Source organism: Sebastes fasciatus, chromosome 2 (assembly GCF_043250625.1).
Source record: "Sebastes fasciatus isolate fSebFas1 chromosome 2, fSebFas1.pri, whole genome shotgun sequence".
NCBI lineage: Eukaryota > Metazoa > Chordata > Actinopteri > Perciformes > Sebastidae > Sebastes > Sebastes fasciatus.
The window spans coordinates 26,339,926-26,359,947 of NC_133796.1; the positions used below are offsets into that span (position 1 = coordinate 26,339,926).

The 20,022-nt window shown below is 40.1% G+C and overlaps 1 protein-coding gene across 1 annotated transcript; it reads right to left on the reverse strand.

Annotated features, from left to right (window-relative positions):
• Positions 1 to 3,308: 3,308 nt before the first annotated feature.
• On the reverse strand, positions 3,309 to 19,208 carry ctdspl2b (CTD (carboxy-terminal domain, RNA polymerase II, polypeptide A) small phosphatase like 2b). The gene is made up of 13 exons (XM_074616108.1): positions 18,911 to 19,208; positions 13,872 to 14,066; positions 11,982 to 12,120; positions 11,751 to 11,900; positions 11,352 to 11,600; positions 9,602 to 9,698; positions 9,141 to 9,252; positions 8,972 to 9,058; positions 8,668 to 8,730; positions 8,485 to 8,564; positions 8,134 to 8,260; positions 7,616 to 7,711; positions 3,309 to 6,394 (listed from the first exon to the last, which is right to left on the reverse strand). The coding sequence occupies exons 2-13, from the start codon at positions 14,037 to 14,039 to the stop codon at positions 6,329 to 6,331; spliced, it is 1,434 nt and encodes a 477-aa protein (XP_074472209.1). The 5' UTR covers positions 14,040 to 14,066; positions 18,911 to 19,208; the 3' UTR covers positions 3,309 to 6,328.
• Between the last annotated feature and the right edge of the window lie 814 nt (positions 19,209 to 20,022).

The following is a 20,022-nucleotide window of genomic DNA, read 5'->3' on the forward strand; positions in this document are numbered from 1 at the left end:
TCCCTCAGGAAGCTGTTTGGCGCTCCATCGCTGCTCAGCGGAGAGCAAGTCTGGGATCTCATAGACGACATGAACATCAGCAGTGGCTTTCCTAACTCCAGAGACGCGGTCTTTGTTAGTTCTGCCTCCAGTCCACAGTCCTGTCTCCCAGACAGGATACACACCAGCGTCTTGGGAAGGTCGTCTATGAACCGTTCTCTCAGCAGCGGTTGAAGGACGCCGTACGCGCTACTCATAGCTCCATAATATGCGTTTAGGTCAAACCCTGGGGACGAGATGCTGAAGCTGCGCGTGTTTTCATTTTCACCTGACAAAGAGTGGATTTGATCAATAACTTTCTGGATGTCTTCCTTTAATTGGGTGGCATCGTCGGGAGCCTGGTCAGAGTTTCTTTGTATCAATTTGGGTTGTGAATACACCTGCTTAACATCACATGTGATCCCTGTAGATACGAAGAAAACAGAAAAAAGGAAATTTCCTAGTGACAACTGTGATAAAGTTTATCTACTAATTGTGAAAACGTCACAACTTGTCAATTAGGTACTTCCCATTAAGGTTTGAAATCTCTTTAGCAGATATGACAAAAGAAATTAATTCTCCTTTTTGTTTACAGGTTTAGTAAGATAATAAATTTAACAGACAAATATTAAGTTGTATTTATACAGTATGCTATTATGTGTAAGCATTTATCCATCTTACAACAAGCACTTCTTTCTCATAATCAAGTTAATACAGCTTTAATTACAGTTTCTATTGATACTGATCACATAATATTGACATTTCAGTGGGAAAGTTCTGTATTACTACATACTACTACTACTATCACTATATTTAGACAATACAGTCTGAAAGCTTTGTGAAATCTTATTTTGTACTCACCAAACAGGATGCACACCATGCATGCAGCTGGTGTCGACCACATTGTAAGTGTCCTCAATCAAATGCCAGCTGGCAACCACTCCAAATAATAATAATATTAATAGTAATAATAAATCCACTGTGTTTTATCCTGTTGATGTTGTGGAGATATTCAGCTGAGGCAGAAGAACCGGACTGAGAACAGGCTTCAACATGTTGGTTAACTGTCAAAAGTCATCATTAATCAAGTTGTCGCTCATCCTTCAAACTTCATGTGTGCCCATCAGGCCCGAGGTGATGATCCCTCTGACATGCCGCTCTGCACTAAGAAGACTCCTCAGCTCAGTCTCTTCCTGCAACTCTACACCTGCCCTGAAAGCAGCGTAATTAAGGACACCGGTAAAGGGGAAAAAGTAGGTGCGAAATGAGGGCTGTGAAACGCAGAAGGGATTTCGGCAACAAACCGGGCCATCGGTGCTGAATTATTAATGAAGTGTGTTGATTAACTCCTGCGTCTGAAACCTGAGTCGTGTCAGAGGAGCCTGAAGACACCATACTGACTGCTGGATGATTTACAAGACATCTGCTGCAGATACGCTGGAGGACGACTGACTACTCCCACATGCAGCCTGATGCTGTGGTGAGGTGGTTCAGATGGTCAAAGAGAGTTTATTATTAGCATTATTTACTCAAGACAAAGGTCATTCAAACAAAACATATTTTAATTCCCCAATAATAACCCCTTTAAATGTCATATATAATCGGTTTACATTAAGTGAATAATTATAAGTCATTTGTTTTATGGTTTCCTACATTGTTTAAAGGTCTTTCATGGAAAACCCATCAACAAATAACATTTACAAATTGTATTCATCTAATCCCTTTTAAGTAACAAATTCAGGGGTAACCTTGACGTTTTTATTACTTAAAATCCCTCTAAACCACAGAGAACCCCATTAAAATACAATCCATTAATTGTGCACTTAAAATCTAATTTTAAAAAGTTAATTAAATCATTATTAAAAGGAAAAAGTTGACGCTGGGAGTTAACATAAGAGACTACTCTTTCACAAGTATCTGGATGAGAAGGAAAAAAAATTAAAGGGATACTATAGCCATTAATGTTATTTGGCAAATTATAAAATATGAATTAAAAAAATTCCACATTATAAACCCTGGTGAAATTAATACTTGACAGTTAGGCCCATTACAATAAAAGGGCCATCGTTTTTTACTTTTAACGCTACAATCCATAGAGTGAGTCTAGATGGGGAAATATATTCTATAACTCTCTTCACTAGCATAAGCCTAAAGGTAAATAACTGTACCATTACACTAACACTAGGGCTGCAGCTAATGATTGTTTTCATTGTCGATTAATCTGTCAATTATTTTCTCGATTAATTGATTAGTTGTTTGGTCTATAAAATGTCAGAAAATGGTGATCAGTGTTTCCCAAAGCCTAAGATGACGTCCTCAAATGTCTTGTTTGTCCACAACTCAAAGATATTCAGTTTACCGTCATAGAGGAGTAAAGAAACCAGAACAAAAATCATTTAAGAAGCTGGAATCAGATAACTGACTTTTTCCCGATACTCAAACCGATTAATCGATTATTAAAATAGTTGGCCATTAATTTAAAGGGACTGTTTGTAACTTTGTAAGCGTATAAATGTAGCAGGTCGGCACACATGCGCGCTCGCATATGCGCGTTCGCGTGTAGCCGCTGTACCCTCCTCTGCCTGCTTACCTTCACTCAGACAGAGCGCGCGTACTCGCTCCACCTCTAGACGTGAACGCGCGTTTACTCCACACTGCAGAAGAGTTAGTTTAGCTCTGAGAATATCTAGTGAATGCACAGGGGACGTTTGTGCAGAAATAACTGCTGCAGCTCCTCCAGACCAACAGAGCTTTCCCGTGTCTTGTGAAGTGACAGAGCTCTGCAGAGTTACGTTGTCTTCTCGTTACCGACCGGGTGCCTGTGTCTCCTCTGCTCTCTCCGGCTGCGGGCGGAGAGAGCAGGGAGACACGCTGGGGAGCCCCGCTGCTTCAGCCTGCACTTAGGCAGGAAAAGCCAACACTAGGATCAGATCTAAATCATGTTCATGGAGAGACCTTCGTCTGGTCAGCTAACATTACTGCCAAGCAGCTGAAATATAGAGCGATATTGTGCTTTTAGCTGACGTGTGTCGCCTCACTGTTTTGAGCGATGCTCGTTCAGGTATATTTAGAGCGAGCAAGCGCGAGCCCGACGTTGACTTTCGTTGATTTCACGGCCACAGGTGTCGCTGTTAACAAGCATTTCTGAAAGTTACAAATAGTCCCTTTAATAATTGACAACTAATCGATGAATCGTCGCAGCCTTAACTAAATCATTCCTCTTTTCTCCCGTGAATTGTCCCACATTCTCAGACAGTCCAGAGAAATAAAAACAAAGGGCATGCAAGAGGTTTTTAACTTTAAAACTTTGTTTCAGAAATTCAATGTAACTGTATATACACTTTACAATAGCATATAGCCAGAAGGCTAACAAAAGATGTCTTAAAACATTTTAAATACATCTTCAGCACAAATAGCAATTCTTGCAAGTAAAATGGCTTAACGGATATCGGAGGGGAAAAAAAAAATCATTAACACGATTGCTCTTTTCTGCAGAAAAAGTGCCATGATTAAAATTTAATTCAGGACTTTCCCACAAAGCAAGCGGTATTCTCTACATGCTAAGTTTAACAGTTCAGTGACATTGCGCTAAACTAAACATACAGATATTTGTAAGAAAAAAACCAAAAAAAAACACTCCATCTGATGTAAAGTTAAATCTTCATTAATACATTTAAAAAGTATATATGACATGCCTTTTGAAACCAAAAATTCAAAAAGATTTTCCTTACTTTAAGGATTTTTTTTAAACATGAAGCTGCATGTATTGTACAACACTCAGTGTACAATAAACTGGTAATGCACATAAAAATGAGCTCTGGATATCAAATGCCTCCCACAGATCCTTCAGGAACAAGCCAGGACTGAGTTACACATGATCACACTGAGGGGACGAGCACACCTGGGCTACATCGCACGCTCCAGGTGAGGCTTGCATACTGACAGATGGCAGTCAGGATGGTGAGAGGTCATGGGGGCTGGGGGGTTGGGTAGGGGTTTACCATGGTTGGACCTCAAGACACGTTTCCTCTTCCGTGCACATTGTTCAAGCGTCCTCTTCAACGACTGAACGGCAGATAACGAGCTGCCATCCTTCATCTTTTTGCTCGTTGATGAGGAGCGAACAAAACAAGGAATTCGGAAAGACACTCAAGACTTCACCCCCATGTACAATTTACATTCATAGTCTGGACATGTGAGCTCATAACATTACGTCCGAGCAAACATTGTGCCCCTGTAACAATTTTTCTTGAACTAATTTCTGGAGAGCTACTAACTTCTGGTGAAGAAAAAAAAAAAAGAAAGACAGGCGGGCGCTGAACAGATGGAAACCATCTCTGAGCAGAACCTGCGTTAATGTGAGCAGCAGGGATAGTTTGGGGGCAGGGCACAGCAGGACTCACCTGGCAAATTTACTTAATTAAGGGGCAAGGGGGGTTAAAACCAAATGGAATCACAGTACACAAACACTTACAGCACACCAAAAAAAATAGAGGAAGGCTGGGTGTCTCCAGGGTTCAGTATCTGCAGAGCTTTGAGGTCTGATTGTCTCTTTCCATCTAAGCATTTTGGGGGCGAGAGCGCAGGAAACGGGGTCTAAGGAGGGGAACGTATGGCACTGTACAGGCAACCGAGACAAATCCAAACACATTTGCTTCAACATAAAATGCACTTTGCTTCAAACTGAACAGAAAAAAGGTTCAACAACGCATGCCAAATTGTCACAGAGATTCAAGTCAACTCTTTGAGGGTTTGTTTGGGCGATGACAGAAGACAAGTCAGGCATTTGAGCTTTTACCTCCCAGGTTTAGGCCTTGTAAAAGGATGCCTATAAAACATCTACATTTCTGCCTACTGTTTGTCTCACTATTAAATAAATTAAGTAGAAACAACAGAGTAAAATGTCAGTTTGGCTCGAGTGTCCAGGCTGATGTCGGGCAGAAACACATTCATATAGTTACCATTCTTAAACACAATGCTTTAAACTGCACTAAACATAAAAAAAAAAAGCTTAAAAGTACAAAGTAAAAAATATGAAACAGGTAGAGGAGCCGTCAGAGAAGCTGACTGTTAAACAGTATGTTGCTGGTGCCAGATGTGGCTGGTACAGGGTCTGGCAGAGATGTGCTACATTAGTCATAATGCTACTGCCATCAAATTACAACTAAAAGAAACGGATTTTAGCCAGAATACTTGATTAGGAGTAAAAGACAATACTGATTATAGACAAATCAAATACTATTATTAAAAGAAAGGTCAACGTTGACACATATCACTTTGAAAATGAATGCCCTCAAACCTTCACAACGTGTCAGATTTACAGGTAAGGAGATTCTTAAATCCTAACATTTAATTAAGGAGCCATGTTGTGTCCACAGTGAAGTCAACACGTCGATTTAACCCTCTATTTGTTAGAACAAACTATACTTAAAGTCCTGGATTAATTCCATTTCGTTTGACTATGCGGTGGACTGTCATCATTAATATGCACCCATGTTCTCCTGATAGGAAAAAAGGCTTACAATAAAAAGGTACACGACCCCTTTTAAAACATCATATCTTACAAACAGAAGTAAAACATTTTGAAACGCTATCTTTTTTTTTTTTTTTAAACAATGAAACACCAGTTTTACCAGAAAAAAACAAACTGCAACCAACAATAGAAACTTGACTCAGCTACGGAGGAATGCATATGATTTTTAAAGGCTACAGATTGTAGGTTTGCCAAACACCAAATCAGTGTGTGTGTGTGTGTGTGTGTGTGTGTGTGGCTGGGAGTAAACATACACACATGCACAGGTTGATTAACAGGCCAGTCATTCCTGCTGAAAATGGTCTGTAGCCACAGAGTGTGGTTATTCGTCAGCGTCAACAGCGTGAGCACCAGGAGTTAGTTCGGGTTCAGGGACTCTGTCGGGGTGGAGTTCCTCTTTACCAGGCGGTGTTTTTATATCCACTCAACCAGCACCAAGACTTCAGAATTTAATGTGGAGGAGATATCCGGCTCCACAGCTGGAGAGTCAGTCAAAAAGAGGAGTTTACCTGGGCTTGTTCATAGCGTGTGTAATTTCATCTATACATTTAGAGATTTAGAAAATTTCGCCCAGTTCTTTAAAAATGTTTTTCTTTTCAAGTTTTTTTTTTTTTAAAAAGCAACAGTGGATTTAAAAACAAAAACAAAAAATGAAAAAAGGCTAAAATTTTAACAGTAATGGCAATGTTGTAGTTTGTAATCCAAAGAGGGGCTTTTTACACACATGTTGTTGTCAGTCTTTTCATGTTGTCCCGTTCCGAGAGACTGTGGTCAAGTTCAATCAGGGGGCAACAAGTCGTGAAGCCGGAACCGCTCCCGAACATGCGGCCGCACATCCTCATTCTGACGAGTTCAGCAGGCGGGACAACCATGAAAGGAGGAGATTAAAGAACAACGTAGCTTCATGGAAATGGTAAAAATAGTATGCTGATGTACCTGTTGCCATAGAGTGCTGCAGGAATTAGTCCTAAAATCCAGAAATGAGTTAGCATTTTAGCACCGGCTCCCTCGCCTCAAAGTCAATGGGGTTTTTATTAGGGCTGTCAAAGTTAACGCGATTATTCCGCAAATTAGTTTTAACGGTACTAATTTCTTTAACGCAATCGATCTTTCTGAGGTTTTAGCGGTCTCAGTTCTAAAGCTAGTGAAGATACTGGCATCACATGAAACTAGACAACCTAAGGAATCCATTGATACCAATGATGTCATAATATACATTGCTCCCAACTTCTGCTAAATTTTGGCAAGGACAAACTGTCATGGCCATTTTCAAAGGGGTCCCTTGACCTCTGACCTCAAGATATGTGAATGAAAATGGGTTCTATGGGTACCCACGAGTCGCCTCTTTACAGTCATTTTATGATAATCACATGCAGTTTGGGACAAGTCATAGTCAAGTCAGCACACTGACAGCTGTTGTTGCCTGTTGGGCTGCAGTTTGCCATGTTGTGATTTGAGCATATTTTGATGCTAAATGCAGTACCTGTGAAAGTTTCTGGACAATATTTGTTATTGTTTTGTGTAAAAAATGTGCTATTAAATATTTCAATCGATTGACAGCCGTAGTTTTTATTTAGATGCCTGAAATAAGGTCTGTGGTTAAAACAAGCTTAAGATATTTTAATGTTTTGTTCTACGATATAAAATACATCAATATATACTCCAGTTGTGAATTTTTAAGCTTTTTTATGAAAAGGCGGTTGCTAACAAGTGGTTAATTGAGACTACTAGACGTCATCACGCCGACTCGTCCGCCTTTACAGCCTCCTTGTGTATACTCGCGCTCCTGCGACTGTGTTGTAGTTTGTTTATAGCCTAACGTTTGCGTTTTACTTGTGGTGATTGCATTGACACTTCAAAAATCATAGAAGTGTTGTTCATTTGTGGAGATTATCTTGCTGAACAAAACTTTTAAGTATCAAAGGAAAAATCCCATTGTCTTTTTGTTGAGAGAACCCGTGCAATTCCAATTTCTGGACTGGCCTACATAAATATGTCATCCCTGTAGCACTCTATAGGTCCGACAATAACCATTGACCTATATTGAATTATAGGACATCTTACCATCTCAACCAGCTTCTCCAGGAAGGGAACCAGCTTGAGCAGCTCATTGTCATTCTTGTCCATGAACCAGCTCTCTATGGGAATCCCATTGGACAACTGTTGGGATAAAAAACAGAAACGTCAATAATGGTCACATGAGTAACGTCTTTGCATTTTTATGAATTATAAATTTTTTCCAATGTGCCTCTCCAATGCAACGAGACAACTGAAATCAACACTCAAAATATATATATTTTTTAATATACCAGGGTTTCCCACAGCGTATAATAGTGACTGCCTCCACTAATGACAGAAGAAATTATTACACTTTTATGAAATATAGTATTAAGCTTCAGGGAAAACAAGCAGAGGAGCTACATCACACAGGAAACGCCACATATCTGATGAGTGCAGCGACTGTTGAGATAATCATCTACCTTACTACCTTATATATTGTTCTTTGGTTGACTTTGGTGACAATTGCGTTGCTTGAACCCAAACACAAAACCGCCAGTTTTACATTTTGTTTAGATGTTCACCTGATATGCAAAGGCTTGCGGTGAATTGTCAATGATGATGGTCTTTGACAGGTCTCTGCCCAAGATGTTGAGGTCCTTGATGTAGTTTCCCTGGACACAGACACAATGCTCACGAAACAACCTGTGTCTACAGTTACAGTAGAGAGGAGAGAAAAAGAAAATCAATCAGTGACAGGGACAGAGCAATCAATAATTCAGAAAAACCACAACACCGACACCTCAACAGCAGCACATGCCAACATCACTGCTGCACTCAGCTTTGAGCTTGACCTCCTTTCATTCAGGCTCGTATCAGCTTTTGAGTTTGTTGTGCAATTGTAACAGACCAATACAAAACAAAGCACACTGTACCTCACTAGCTGCTTTTTCGGATCCAAGATGTTGAGCAGTTTGTCTGCATACACCTTTTTAGAGGCCGTAAAAAGGATGATCTGGGAAAGGGAGAAAAATAAAAAAAAGGTCACATTTTTCAAACCTGACACATTAATAACATTAATTAACATTAATTAACAGGAGCAGTCAGGTTATATTTACCTCATAGATTTGAGACATGCGTTCCAGAAACTCTCTAAAGAACGGCCTCAGGCGCACATACACCTGCACATGACAACAGACCACAGGTAAGCAAACAGTTATGATCAACACAGACATTGTTCACTGCAGGTCAACATATATTTTACTGAAATAGTATTTATTTAGGCTTGTCTGTTGAATTAGACAGTCCTCCAACTGTACGAGTACTCCTTTAAAGTAAGGCTTTTTACAAATGACACTTTATCCCCCTCTAGTGGTATCATGAAATAAACTGAGGCAAACACTCCTGTAAGAAAGCACTTACCTGGTAAATGACATCTTGAAAGAGGACAGGGAAGGTAAGTGCTGCGTCCTCCAGCTCATTTAAACTGCAGTGAACCAACGTTTCATCCTAATGAACAAAACAGAGAAGATTCTAAGAAACTCTTACAAATTAATGAACACATTATTTGTTGTTGTTTACTATAACTGACCAGGTCTAGGACCAAAGAGAATTCAGGCGTGCTGCGTGTCTTCAGTGGCAACGCTGGCTTACGAGTGAGCTGCTCTTCTGTCAGTGGAGGAACGTGCTTGATGAAGAAATACCTACAAATCAAAACATCACACATACAGTACTTTAAGTCAATTAGTAGAGATGGGAAAATCTATATAATTGCTTCATTTGAGTCTATGCGGAGGTAGAGGGAAGTTTCAGCTTTTATTGTTGTAGTCAAGTTTTGATTTGGTCTAATCAAAAGTCTCGCCATGCCACAAACAATGCTCCCATTTGCAGAGAGTAACTTTTGCCCCTCCCCTTACTTATCCCTCATGCTCGGTTAAACTATCCCACTACTCCTTGCTTTCCAAATATCTGCAGTCTGGTTTTGTTGTAAATTATGGTCAATGGGGTCTGGATACAAGTATACGCATTTTATGACTGCAGTGTTTTACTCACGGGTCAAAGACTTCCCAGTCTTCCTCATAGGTTCCCTCTTGTGGTACTGCGGGGGGAGGAGCGTCCACATATGTCATATCTGGACTGGAGCCTGGAGCTTGGACCACAGCACGAACAAAATGGTAAAAAGAACAAGATGAGAAACAGTGACATAAAAATAGCAAAATATTATTACCTCAACATTAGAGATGGAACGGTTCAAGTAAAAATGGCGTGTATGTATTGTTGGGTTCATTTGAAATAGGTTACGAGGCCCTTTGTGTGCTTTTTGTCATGTAGAGTTTGGCTCCCGTCTATTGCCACACTAGAAATGGCGAACAGCCTCACATATTTCAGTCAAAAAGGGCATGTGTAGAAAAAAAAAACTTCAAATAAAGTTATCGGGGGGGAAAAAAAATTGCAGAGTGCAGCTGTCAGTCAGTTAAGGCAATGGCGAGTGGACATGATAAAGTACAGGATCCTCCAGCATCGTTTCGCTCTGCTGTATGGGAGCATTACGGATTTAGTGTTACCTATGAAAATGACGAAAAAAAGTGGTGGATAAAACGGCGACTGTGTGTAAGCACTGTGCAACACGTGTAGCTTATGCTAGCGGCAACCCTTCCAATAAGATTAACCACTTATGAAGACATCACTCCGGTGTGTCCGTCGACAGCGCTAGGAGGAGAGACTTGGGTTGGAAAGAGCAACTCCTTCTCCCCGCAGCATTTAAACAGCCTCTACATGCAGACTCAGACAGGGCAAAAGACTTAACTACAGCATTGGGGAGGTTAATAGTGAAAGATATGCAGCCTTATGCAGTCGTGGAGGACACTGGATTTCAGCATATGATTAACGTAACGTTACTTCAGCAGCGCTACAATATTACCTCTTGCCGACACTTAAGCAGCACAGTAATTCCTGAACAGATACGACTAGGAATTGTCAAAGAATTGTCCAACACAGCCTACGTAGCTCTTACTACAGGCGGTTGGACAACCAGGGCTACTGAAAGTTACTGAACTGTGACTGGCTGCCCACAACATCACTTCAGAGTGGGAGGTAAAAAGTTACGTTTTGCAGACGCGCTGCCTTCATGAGAGCCACACAGTGAGCATCTCTCTGATGCACTGACACAAGCAGTGACTGATTGGAAACTGGAGAGGGGCAACAGCACAATCCCTGTAATGAGTTTTATATGTATTTATTAATTGTTTTTAAATAACGAATGGTACAGAAATCCAACCGTATTCCTTTCCAAATACTGCACTTTGAGTGGAAAAACTAATCTTTCAATTAAGAGCTGATAATCAGGAAATTGAAACACATGTTATACAGTTGTTGTTTTCTTTTTTTTTTAGTATAGTTCTGGTTGATCTTATGCTTCAATTTATGTTGATGGCATTAGTCTATAATTTCATCATATTTATATGAAAATAACAAAGCTGCATTTTTTGTTTGCACCAATTACTGTAGAAGACCTATTTTTTTCAATTAAGATTTGACAATGAAGAAGTGTTTATGTTCTTTATGTAACCCATACTTTTGTTAAGGCAGAAATTTGTTAACTTATTTTTGCCAAATAAATGAAAAGCATGTTGAAATCAGAACATGACTTCCTCGCTGTACCATAAATGTACCGAACTGAAAACCGTGACCCCAAAATACGTGATATGAACCGAACCGTGAATTTTGTGAACCGTTCCACCCTTACTCAACATGAATTAAAACTCCTGTTTCAGAACCGGGTGTTCTTAGCTGCGATATCTACCTGTGAGGGGTGGAAGGTCAGCATCAGCACAGAGCTCTCCCTCCCTCGCTGTGGGAGATACCTCAGGGATGTGGGGAGGTCGTATAGGTGGTAGCTGTGATACACTAGAGTAGAAGTTAGTGGTGGCACACAGTTCCTGTGTGGATGTAGCTGTGCTAGTGGGAGTCTCCACGACTTGCTCTATGTCCACCTGCTTTACTATCTCCTCTGCCTCCAATGACTGGTCTGGAGAGTCTGAGCCAGAGGAGACTGAAAAACAAATACAAAGAGGCATTTGAGCTGTTTGCTATCCTGACATAACTGACACAAAATAAATACATCAACACCATGATAAAAAACATTGGAGTACAGATATACTATAGCATGATGCTAGCTACGAGTCAAACATGGTCTGCTTACCAGTTTTAGCTGGTGAGAAGAAGTTGAAAACAGGGGAGAAGATGGTCCCAAGAAGGGTGGTTCTGGGAGGGCTGGTGGGCAACTCAACGTCCGTTGTCTCCTCCAGACTGCCATTGGGCTTCTCCTTACTCCTGTCATGATTGGTTGCCTCTGCAGAGTAGAAGTGACAGGTTTAAGAGAGTAAACAGAGGAAAGACTACTGATTAGTGTTTTTCTTTGAGTGCCACTCACGTCCATTGAGGGAGCCTCTCCTGCCAACCCTGCTGATAGTCCTGCGGGGGGTGTTGGTTTTCGGGGTTGTAGAGGTGATCAGGTTGTTGTCCACATCACAGTGGAGGCGTGTCTTCTTGGCTGGGCTCTCTTGCTGCACCTTAAGGAGACAAGACATCATGCAGGAAAATAGTTGTAAGTAAATATAAACAGCCAGGGCTGTCTCAGATGAAAGTAGACAACAATGAGAGACACATGGTTAACTCCTTGGTCGTCATTCAAAATGTTGGTCCTAGATCACACATCCACCACTGGCCGATTGGAAAATTATATTTTTTTGTATATATATTGTCATACCATTTACAAATAAGGCAATATTGTTCCTTCCATTTTTCTTTTCTTCAGCAAACATTAATGGAAGGATGAGCTACCACTGATCCAAAGATGGCAAGTAGAGGATCTGCTGCGATAGCTTTTTTTAAGGACTTGGATATGTAGTCAAATATAAGGGTTGGGGTACGATTGGACAATTTAGTGACCAAAGACAGGCTGTGTCAAAATTCTGAAAAGGACAAATTTCTGACTGAATTCCCAGTGTATCTGCTGCTATGATCTGTGCCTGCAAACCAACCAACCAATATGATTACGGCATGGAATTATGCAGACAACACTGGCTGATGCAGCATTTTCAATAAAGCGTACAAAGAAGAAGAAAAACACAAAAAATGGTTTCATGGTATGGTCAGAGCTTGTTTTTTGTTTTTCTGCATTTTCAGAGTGAGTGGTGCTTTTTCCTCTTTACATCTTCTATTATACCCATGGTGTGGCATAGGGTTGGGCGTTTGGACGAATATATCGTCTATGGGCGATTGGACGAGTACATAGACTGTTTTTTGGCAATATTTGTCAATCATTTTGCTAATTTAATGGTTTGCCTCCGAAGAACGAGAGCCGCTCATCCACTTCTCTGCAGGCAAAGAGAGACATTGGGGCTAAACAATGTGCAGAGTTGGCATATTTTCACATCTAACTCTGTGAAATAAGAGTTTATTTTGACCAAAACAGAGTTGGTGATCATTGGAAAGACTAAAACGGTTTTGGTGAGATTTATTGTTGTTATTGTTTGTAGAGTTTGAATAAAGTGTGCTTTACGATGCTCTGCCACTAGAACTGCTGAAACTACAGCAGCAGGGCGCACACACACACACACACACACACACCTGTGCGAATATATCGGCAATCAGCGGTTGCTGGGCTTACGATGGCGAGTTGGACAATTTTAACACATCACCTAACTCTAGTGTGACATACAGTGAACCTGTAAGGTCACAGTTATAATATACTGTACAGAAGCCATAAGATATCAATAATCAAAAAGGCAGAAATCTTAGTAAAATGTGATTTTGTTTGTACTCAGCTTGTTAAGGAATTAAACAATAGATAAAGATAGGCAAGAAAACAAACTGAAGCAATATGCTACAAGTCAGGGTGGACCATGAAATGACATATCATGTAAAAACATCTAAAAGTCCCCGTCTCGTTCCAGAGGAAAAGCCTCTTTTAGCCAAGTTGACTTTTCCACTTGTTACTGCCTCCTGTTCCTGCACACCAACTCTGTGAGCCAGGAGCTAAAATTAGAACCGAGTCCGAGTTCTCAGACAAGCTGCTGCATTCCTCCAGACATTTCTTGGGAAACATGACACTCTGCACCAAGAAACACTGTATTTAACTCAGCGACCTGGAGAGCACAGTGATGAATACAGTTTTAACAAAGAGAAGTGCCAGAAAAGCTTAGCTGTTAAACCAAGCACACTGAGAGGAGGAGGACAATATTCCAAAGCTCCCAGAAGGGGCATCACTCATATTTGCATTAAACTCAATTTAAAAAAATGTGATCAATGAGGTAGTTACCTTGACAGCATTTCCTCTGATGAACTTCTTGATGGTGGAGAACAAGCCCCTCCCTCCACTAGTGGGCGTGTCCTCTTCTACTTCTGAATGCCGCCGCTTGGTACGGGATGGGCGGCTTGCCAGACTGGGGTTCGGCTGCTGAGACGCCTTACGCATTCTCAGCCTCATTGTTTTAGCAGTCACATGTAAGGTTGTCTGTTATAAAAAAAATATGAAAAAACACAGGGAAAGATGTCAGAGAGTGTAAATCAATATGACTGTACAGTCAAGGAAACACATTTAAGCAAATACTCAAGTGTAAAAGTGGACGAACAGGTTGTTCCAAATCGACTCGACTGTTTTATGTATCTATTTGTAGTGGGGTAATACTGGTGCATTTTCTGCTAACATCTGGATGCATTCAAGATCCCATTTCACTTACATCACAGTGGATCACGGCAGCCACAGCTGGCTTTACTTCCATTCGTAGAGTAAAAAAAAAAAAAGAATTGCCAGGATCTTATACACACACATACTTATTATTAGCTATGTACATGTAAGATCAATGTTTAAGTTGAGGCAACAAAATACAGTAACTGAATGGACAAATATTTTTAAATGTATCCAATCAAAAGGAAATACACTCCTTATTCTCTAAAGCCGAGGGATTTAATTGCTCTGCGTTGTCCTCGAGTATGTACAGGGAAAACTTAAAACCTATTCGCAGTGAACATGAATTGTCTGTCAGTCAAGTATGCCAGCCCCTTGCGCTTATGTAACAGCAGCTGGCTGAAAATGTGTCTGGACATATCCACAACCTGTCAGGAACCTTGAACACACAATAGCACCACTCTCAATATATACTGTAAATCTCACATACTGTAAATGTCATTCCCTACATCTGCTTTACATTTACACAGGGCTGTACTGTATCCATGAAGGCGTACGTGCTGTTGCTCAATCGCTCGTGCACAAAAACACCAACGAGTGCTTTAACAGCTTCAAGAGTACATAGTAACATTAAAGTAACAGGCAGGCGGGAAAAGTGGGACAAGTCAGAAAGTGAATTTACATGAATGTCAATGTACTAGTTTGAGAAGGATACACTCCCTGATATCATAGCGCCTAACAGAGCCCTAAAATAAAACATATTTGGAAGACGTCAGCTACACTGGAACATCTATCTAGGAGAGATTCTATAATGCGAGTTGAAAATGTTAATTCAATTAATATTCAAGTTTCTCTGAGATCATTTTAGAAAATATAAAACAGTGCATGTGTACTGTTGAGAGTTAAAAAGCTGATTAAGACAGTGTGCCACTGAGCTTTGATCCAGCTGACAATTACTTGGTTTCACTGCTTTTTAAGAGGTCAGCTTTACAGACAAACTTGTGAGTACGGCTCTGGGATATTATGGCTTTTGCGGCAAAAATTGCTTATTGTTATCCCATTTACTTTGCCATGCAATGACAATAAATGAAGAGGGTAAAAATTATATCCCCCTTCCCACTTACAGTATTTTGACTTGGCAGGAAGCTAATGCTATACAATGTTTAACTTTTGATTAAATCATCCACTTAGTGTCCAAAATTAACTTTTTCACACTGGCCAAGTATATTTTTTACAGGCCAAAATAATAAATTGCCTTTTTGGGTCCCATATAAATTGGTTTCAGTACATTTCATTGAGTTAATAAAGTATGAAGTTGAATACCAAACAAAGAGAACTTAAATCAATAACTTATTTGCATGTTTGTTTTGATGTTAACAATGCAGCTAAGTTTAATTCAAATATATTTTGTGTAAAAAGTAGCAGTAGCAAAAACAAAAGCAGGGTAAATGACACCAAAACGCAGTAGAGACTGTGTAAACAAGTTATTTTAGTACAAACGTTTACCCGCCAGTGTGGCGGATAGCCTTCCGAGATTTACTCGCCAAATGGAAAATCTACCCGCATTTGGCACGTTATTTTCGGACCATGCGTCCACCTGATATTTTGGAACGGCTGACTATAAGCCTTTTTTATGTACTTAACTACAAACATTGTATATAGCGTTTTATCAAATGTCTTTAGGACTTTATTCTGAAGCCACTGTAGGAGAGGACCTCTCTTGATGCTTTTGGGATCTTGGAAATCATTTAACTCATAACAAACAGCCCAAACAATTTGGATATAGACATCACAGTGTCAGTGTCACTGTCCTTCATAAATTAATTAACCATGTCTGTATAAAGTAACTCTGGCAAGATCATATTACTTCTGCAGTTCAGTGCTGTACTACTCACAGTACTATTTTACAGACTAGAAAGTTTGGTTTGACTCCCTTGTCCAATCTTTAGTTGGTTCAAAACCAACTTCAAAAGCTAATCTGTCTACTGCCCTACTAGATCTCTACTTGCTCCCCTTATATTACAGGAAAATAACACTTATCGCCACAATGATGCTTATGTTTTTTGTGTCAAAATGGATGGATAAAAAAATAGCGGGAACAAAAGCCTTGTAGTTAATATGTTGATGAACATTTTGTTTGTTTTTGCTGTATCGGTCAGAGGTGCTAATTCAACTACATGAATATTTCAAGCAGCAGTATTGAGCGTTTATTCTTTCTCTTTAAAGAGAAAAAGATATAAAACATTTGCAGCTTAAATGTGTGCAGACCTCCTTTGTGCCCTACAGTTAAGTTTTTTGTCTTGCACCGGAGTTATCTTTGCCTGGATGTGCGCACACTTGGTCCATCTTCTGTTAAGCAAAAATATCCCACAGGTTGTCCAAAAATCAGTATTGCTGAGAGCCTCCTTGTGACCACTGCTCATCTTTGCTAATGCAATGTTTGTATGTGTTCACTAAATATACACATTTTTAACACTTCCCCCTCATTACATAACATTTTTTTTTTTTTTAAACCGATGCGTCAACAATTAAGGTGCAATTATTTGAACTATTTGCCAATACATTTCTCTGAAACCTCGAGAACACCTGAAACTGTACAACACCTCTCTTTGAGGGGGGACAAAGGAGGACGGTCTGCAGGACAGATAATAATGCACTATACTCATTTTTAACAGTCTCTTCTGCACTATATTCACTTTTTTAATAGTCCTGTATCACAGCTGTTACCATCCACTATATCCAGGTGTAACAGTTTTCTTCAGTCCTTGTATTTTTATATCTGGTATATTTTTTTGTACTCCGCACTACTAACTTTTTACTAACATGTTTTGCACTATGGAACTGTGATGCTGGAAACTTGAATTTCCCTCGGGATCAATAAAGTTACTATCTACCTATCTATCCATCTATCTATCTAAAAACTGACTGCTTTTGCTGAAGGGCATTCTCCCTGACTCTACTGAATGAGATTGCTCCTGCAATGTGATCATATATAGAGATTTGACAGGTGTTGTTCTTGGAAATACTACAACATTATGCCTATTATCTCACTTTCTGTCTTGCTTGTATACATTGTAGTATGTACAAACACACGGTTTTCATATTTCTGCTAAATAAAAAAACATAAGTGCCTGTTCTATTAACTGTAGGATTAAATCTCGACATGGTTTGCATGGCAACACCACCATGGCTGCTGCTTAGCATCCACCTCTTAATGAAATCACCCACTAACCCAGGATCGTGCACACAGCTATGGTAGGAGCAAGTGAGCGGGAAATAAGAACATGCATGCCCACTGGAGACTGTATGAGCCGAGCTAGCAGACGCTACAGCGGAGGAACCAGCAGGGCCTCGCTGGTTGAGACAACCCCTACATATTACTCCAAGGCTAAGGTTGGCTGACCAGCTGACGAAGTGGTTAAAGCACACATCCTGACTGGAAAAGCAGATTTGATCCAGCTGCCCCAAATCAATGCTTGTAAAAGCTGCACTAAATAATCACGACTATCAGTGACTTTAGCAGCTAGCTCGAGGAAGCTAATGACAACTAAACGAGCTGACTGAACAAGCGGTCGTGTGTTCAGTCAGGGGTTATGAATATCTGCAACATTAGCTTTATATAGTAGTTTATTTCAACACTGGTTTACTATACGTAACGTCAACGTACGCTGTTAATACAACTCGGTAACGTTAGCAACAAGGCGAGCCCAGACAGGCTAACTGTAACCGTTAGCAACGCCAGAGCGGCATCGCTAATTTAACAAAATAACGTTAAAACAATGAACCAAAGTCTAAAGTATGAACTGTCTAACTGAGGTTAGGTGTGCTGAGCGGGTTGACTCGACTGTCTCCTAATTATATACACACAAGGTTACACATCTCCGTTATCTGAGAGTGAAACTCCGTCAAGACATCGTCAATCAAAACAGCTAACGATAGCTAGCACAGCTAATGCTAACGTTAGCTAACACAGCCAGCTAATGCTAACACGGCTAGCTAATGCTAACGTTAGCTAGCACAGTAACGGTTATCCAGATGAACCGTTGATTCCGTCGATCGACGTTATCTGTAGCCAACGATGCAGTTGACGGGGCTTCATTCATCATATTGTGCTTAACGTCACACCAACAATGTGCAGCTCAACATCCAGTGAGAGGATAATAATAAAATGGTATAAAATACGGTGTTAGCTTGCTAGCTAATGTAGAGCTAGCATTAGCAACGGTCAGTAGTGGAATGACAGTTTGAACGTCAGTTAGCCTCAACGGAAGCTAGCTAACGACGCGCGTTAATCAACTGCTTCATTAGTTTTAACAAGATGTTACAGCTTATAGGATATATGTTTTATGTATTGAACAGCTTTAGATAGTTATACATGTTAACTACGAGGTGTCGAGTGGACCAGGCGTTAGCCAGGTCCGTGGTAGGTAGGCCGTGTTTTAGCTGCCTTTAGCTATGTAGCTTAGCACAGTTAGCTTAGCTTAGCGTTAACCCGACCTAGCCTTCTTGGATAAACAGCTCCGGGCTCACAGATGTGCTCAGACAGACAGACAGACAGACCGACAGACAGGTGAAGTAGACATATCTATCCTGTCGTTAACCAACAACAGAACACAACATAACACCGCCGAGCAGCCAGGAGACAAATGAACGATACAAGGTTGACTTACTTTACAGTGATCCGCAGTGTCTGGCTGATAGCGACTCAACACCGATGAGTAACCATCACACCGGAGGAGGCAGCGGGTTGTTTTCGTGATCTGATCTGACTTTCTTTCTGTGTATATATATATCTATCTATCTATCTAGTTAGTCAAGGGCCGTCTCTCCGAAACGACAGATCGTTATGTTACCAGGCGCCATTTCCCGCCTCTGCTCAGCCTCTTGAAGGCAGAGACCCGTATGGGACACAGACACACCCCCTTACCTCTCTGAACAACACCAGCCAGGCTGCAGGCAACAACTACTAACACTTCTCTTCTCTCCTCACTGCTTTGCTCCTCTTTAAATGACTGAATATTGTTATTAAAATGTGTGCATGTCTTTACTGGATATACTCATTATCACCACTGAAAAGAAAAGCACAAAGGGCATAACAATTCTGAACTAAAGACATCCAGGTGCTCAACATCCCCATCACCTTTGCAATCAGAAAATCATTTCTTTACTGAATATACTCAACATATTCATGTGCAATATATATCCTTGATGCAATATACACCTCAAGTGCAACTACCTTTGTTTACATTTTATTCATTACATCTACCCTACCTATTTTACAAGTGCAACTACCTGTTTTACATTACATCTATTTTTATTTTTGTATACCTCTAGTGCAGGAGTCAGCAACCTTTATTATCAAAAGAGCCATTTTAGGCAACAAAAAAAAAGAAAATCTGTCTGGAGCCGCAAAACATTTGAGCATTATGATGAAGTTAACACAGTTTATAGTGTAAGTATATAGTATATAAGTCTAATAAAGTGAGGGCCAAAGAGCAAATGTACTAGAGTATTAGGGCCACATTGAGGGAAAAAACATCTGAGATTTACAGAATAAAGTCATATTATGAGAAAAATATATTCTAATATTATGACTTTATTATCAAAATAATTCCAACTTTATTCTCGTAATATTATGACTTTATTCTCAAAATCTCTGATTTATTTATTTTTTCCTCAATGTGGCCCTAATACCCCGTCGTACCATAGACCTACAACAATGATAAATAAAAATAAAAATATAAACAAATAAGTTATTCATTTCCTTTTTTTAAAAATCCAC

Coding starts and splice junctions, on each gene's coding strand:
- ctdspl2b (XM_074616108.1), bottom strand. CDS start 14,039: ATGAGGCTGAGAATGCGTAAGGCGTCTCAGCAGCCGAACCCCAGTCTG. Junction 9,699..11,351: donor TGACCTTCCACCCCTCACAG/GTAGATATCGCA, acceptor CTGTGGTCCAAG/CTCCAGGCTCCAGTCCAGAT. Junction 9,253..9,601: donor GACTGGGAAGTCTTTGACCC/GTGAGTAAAACA, acceptor TTTGATTTGTAG/GTATTTCTTCATCAAGCACG.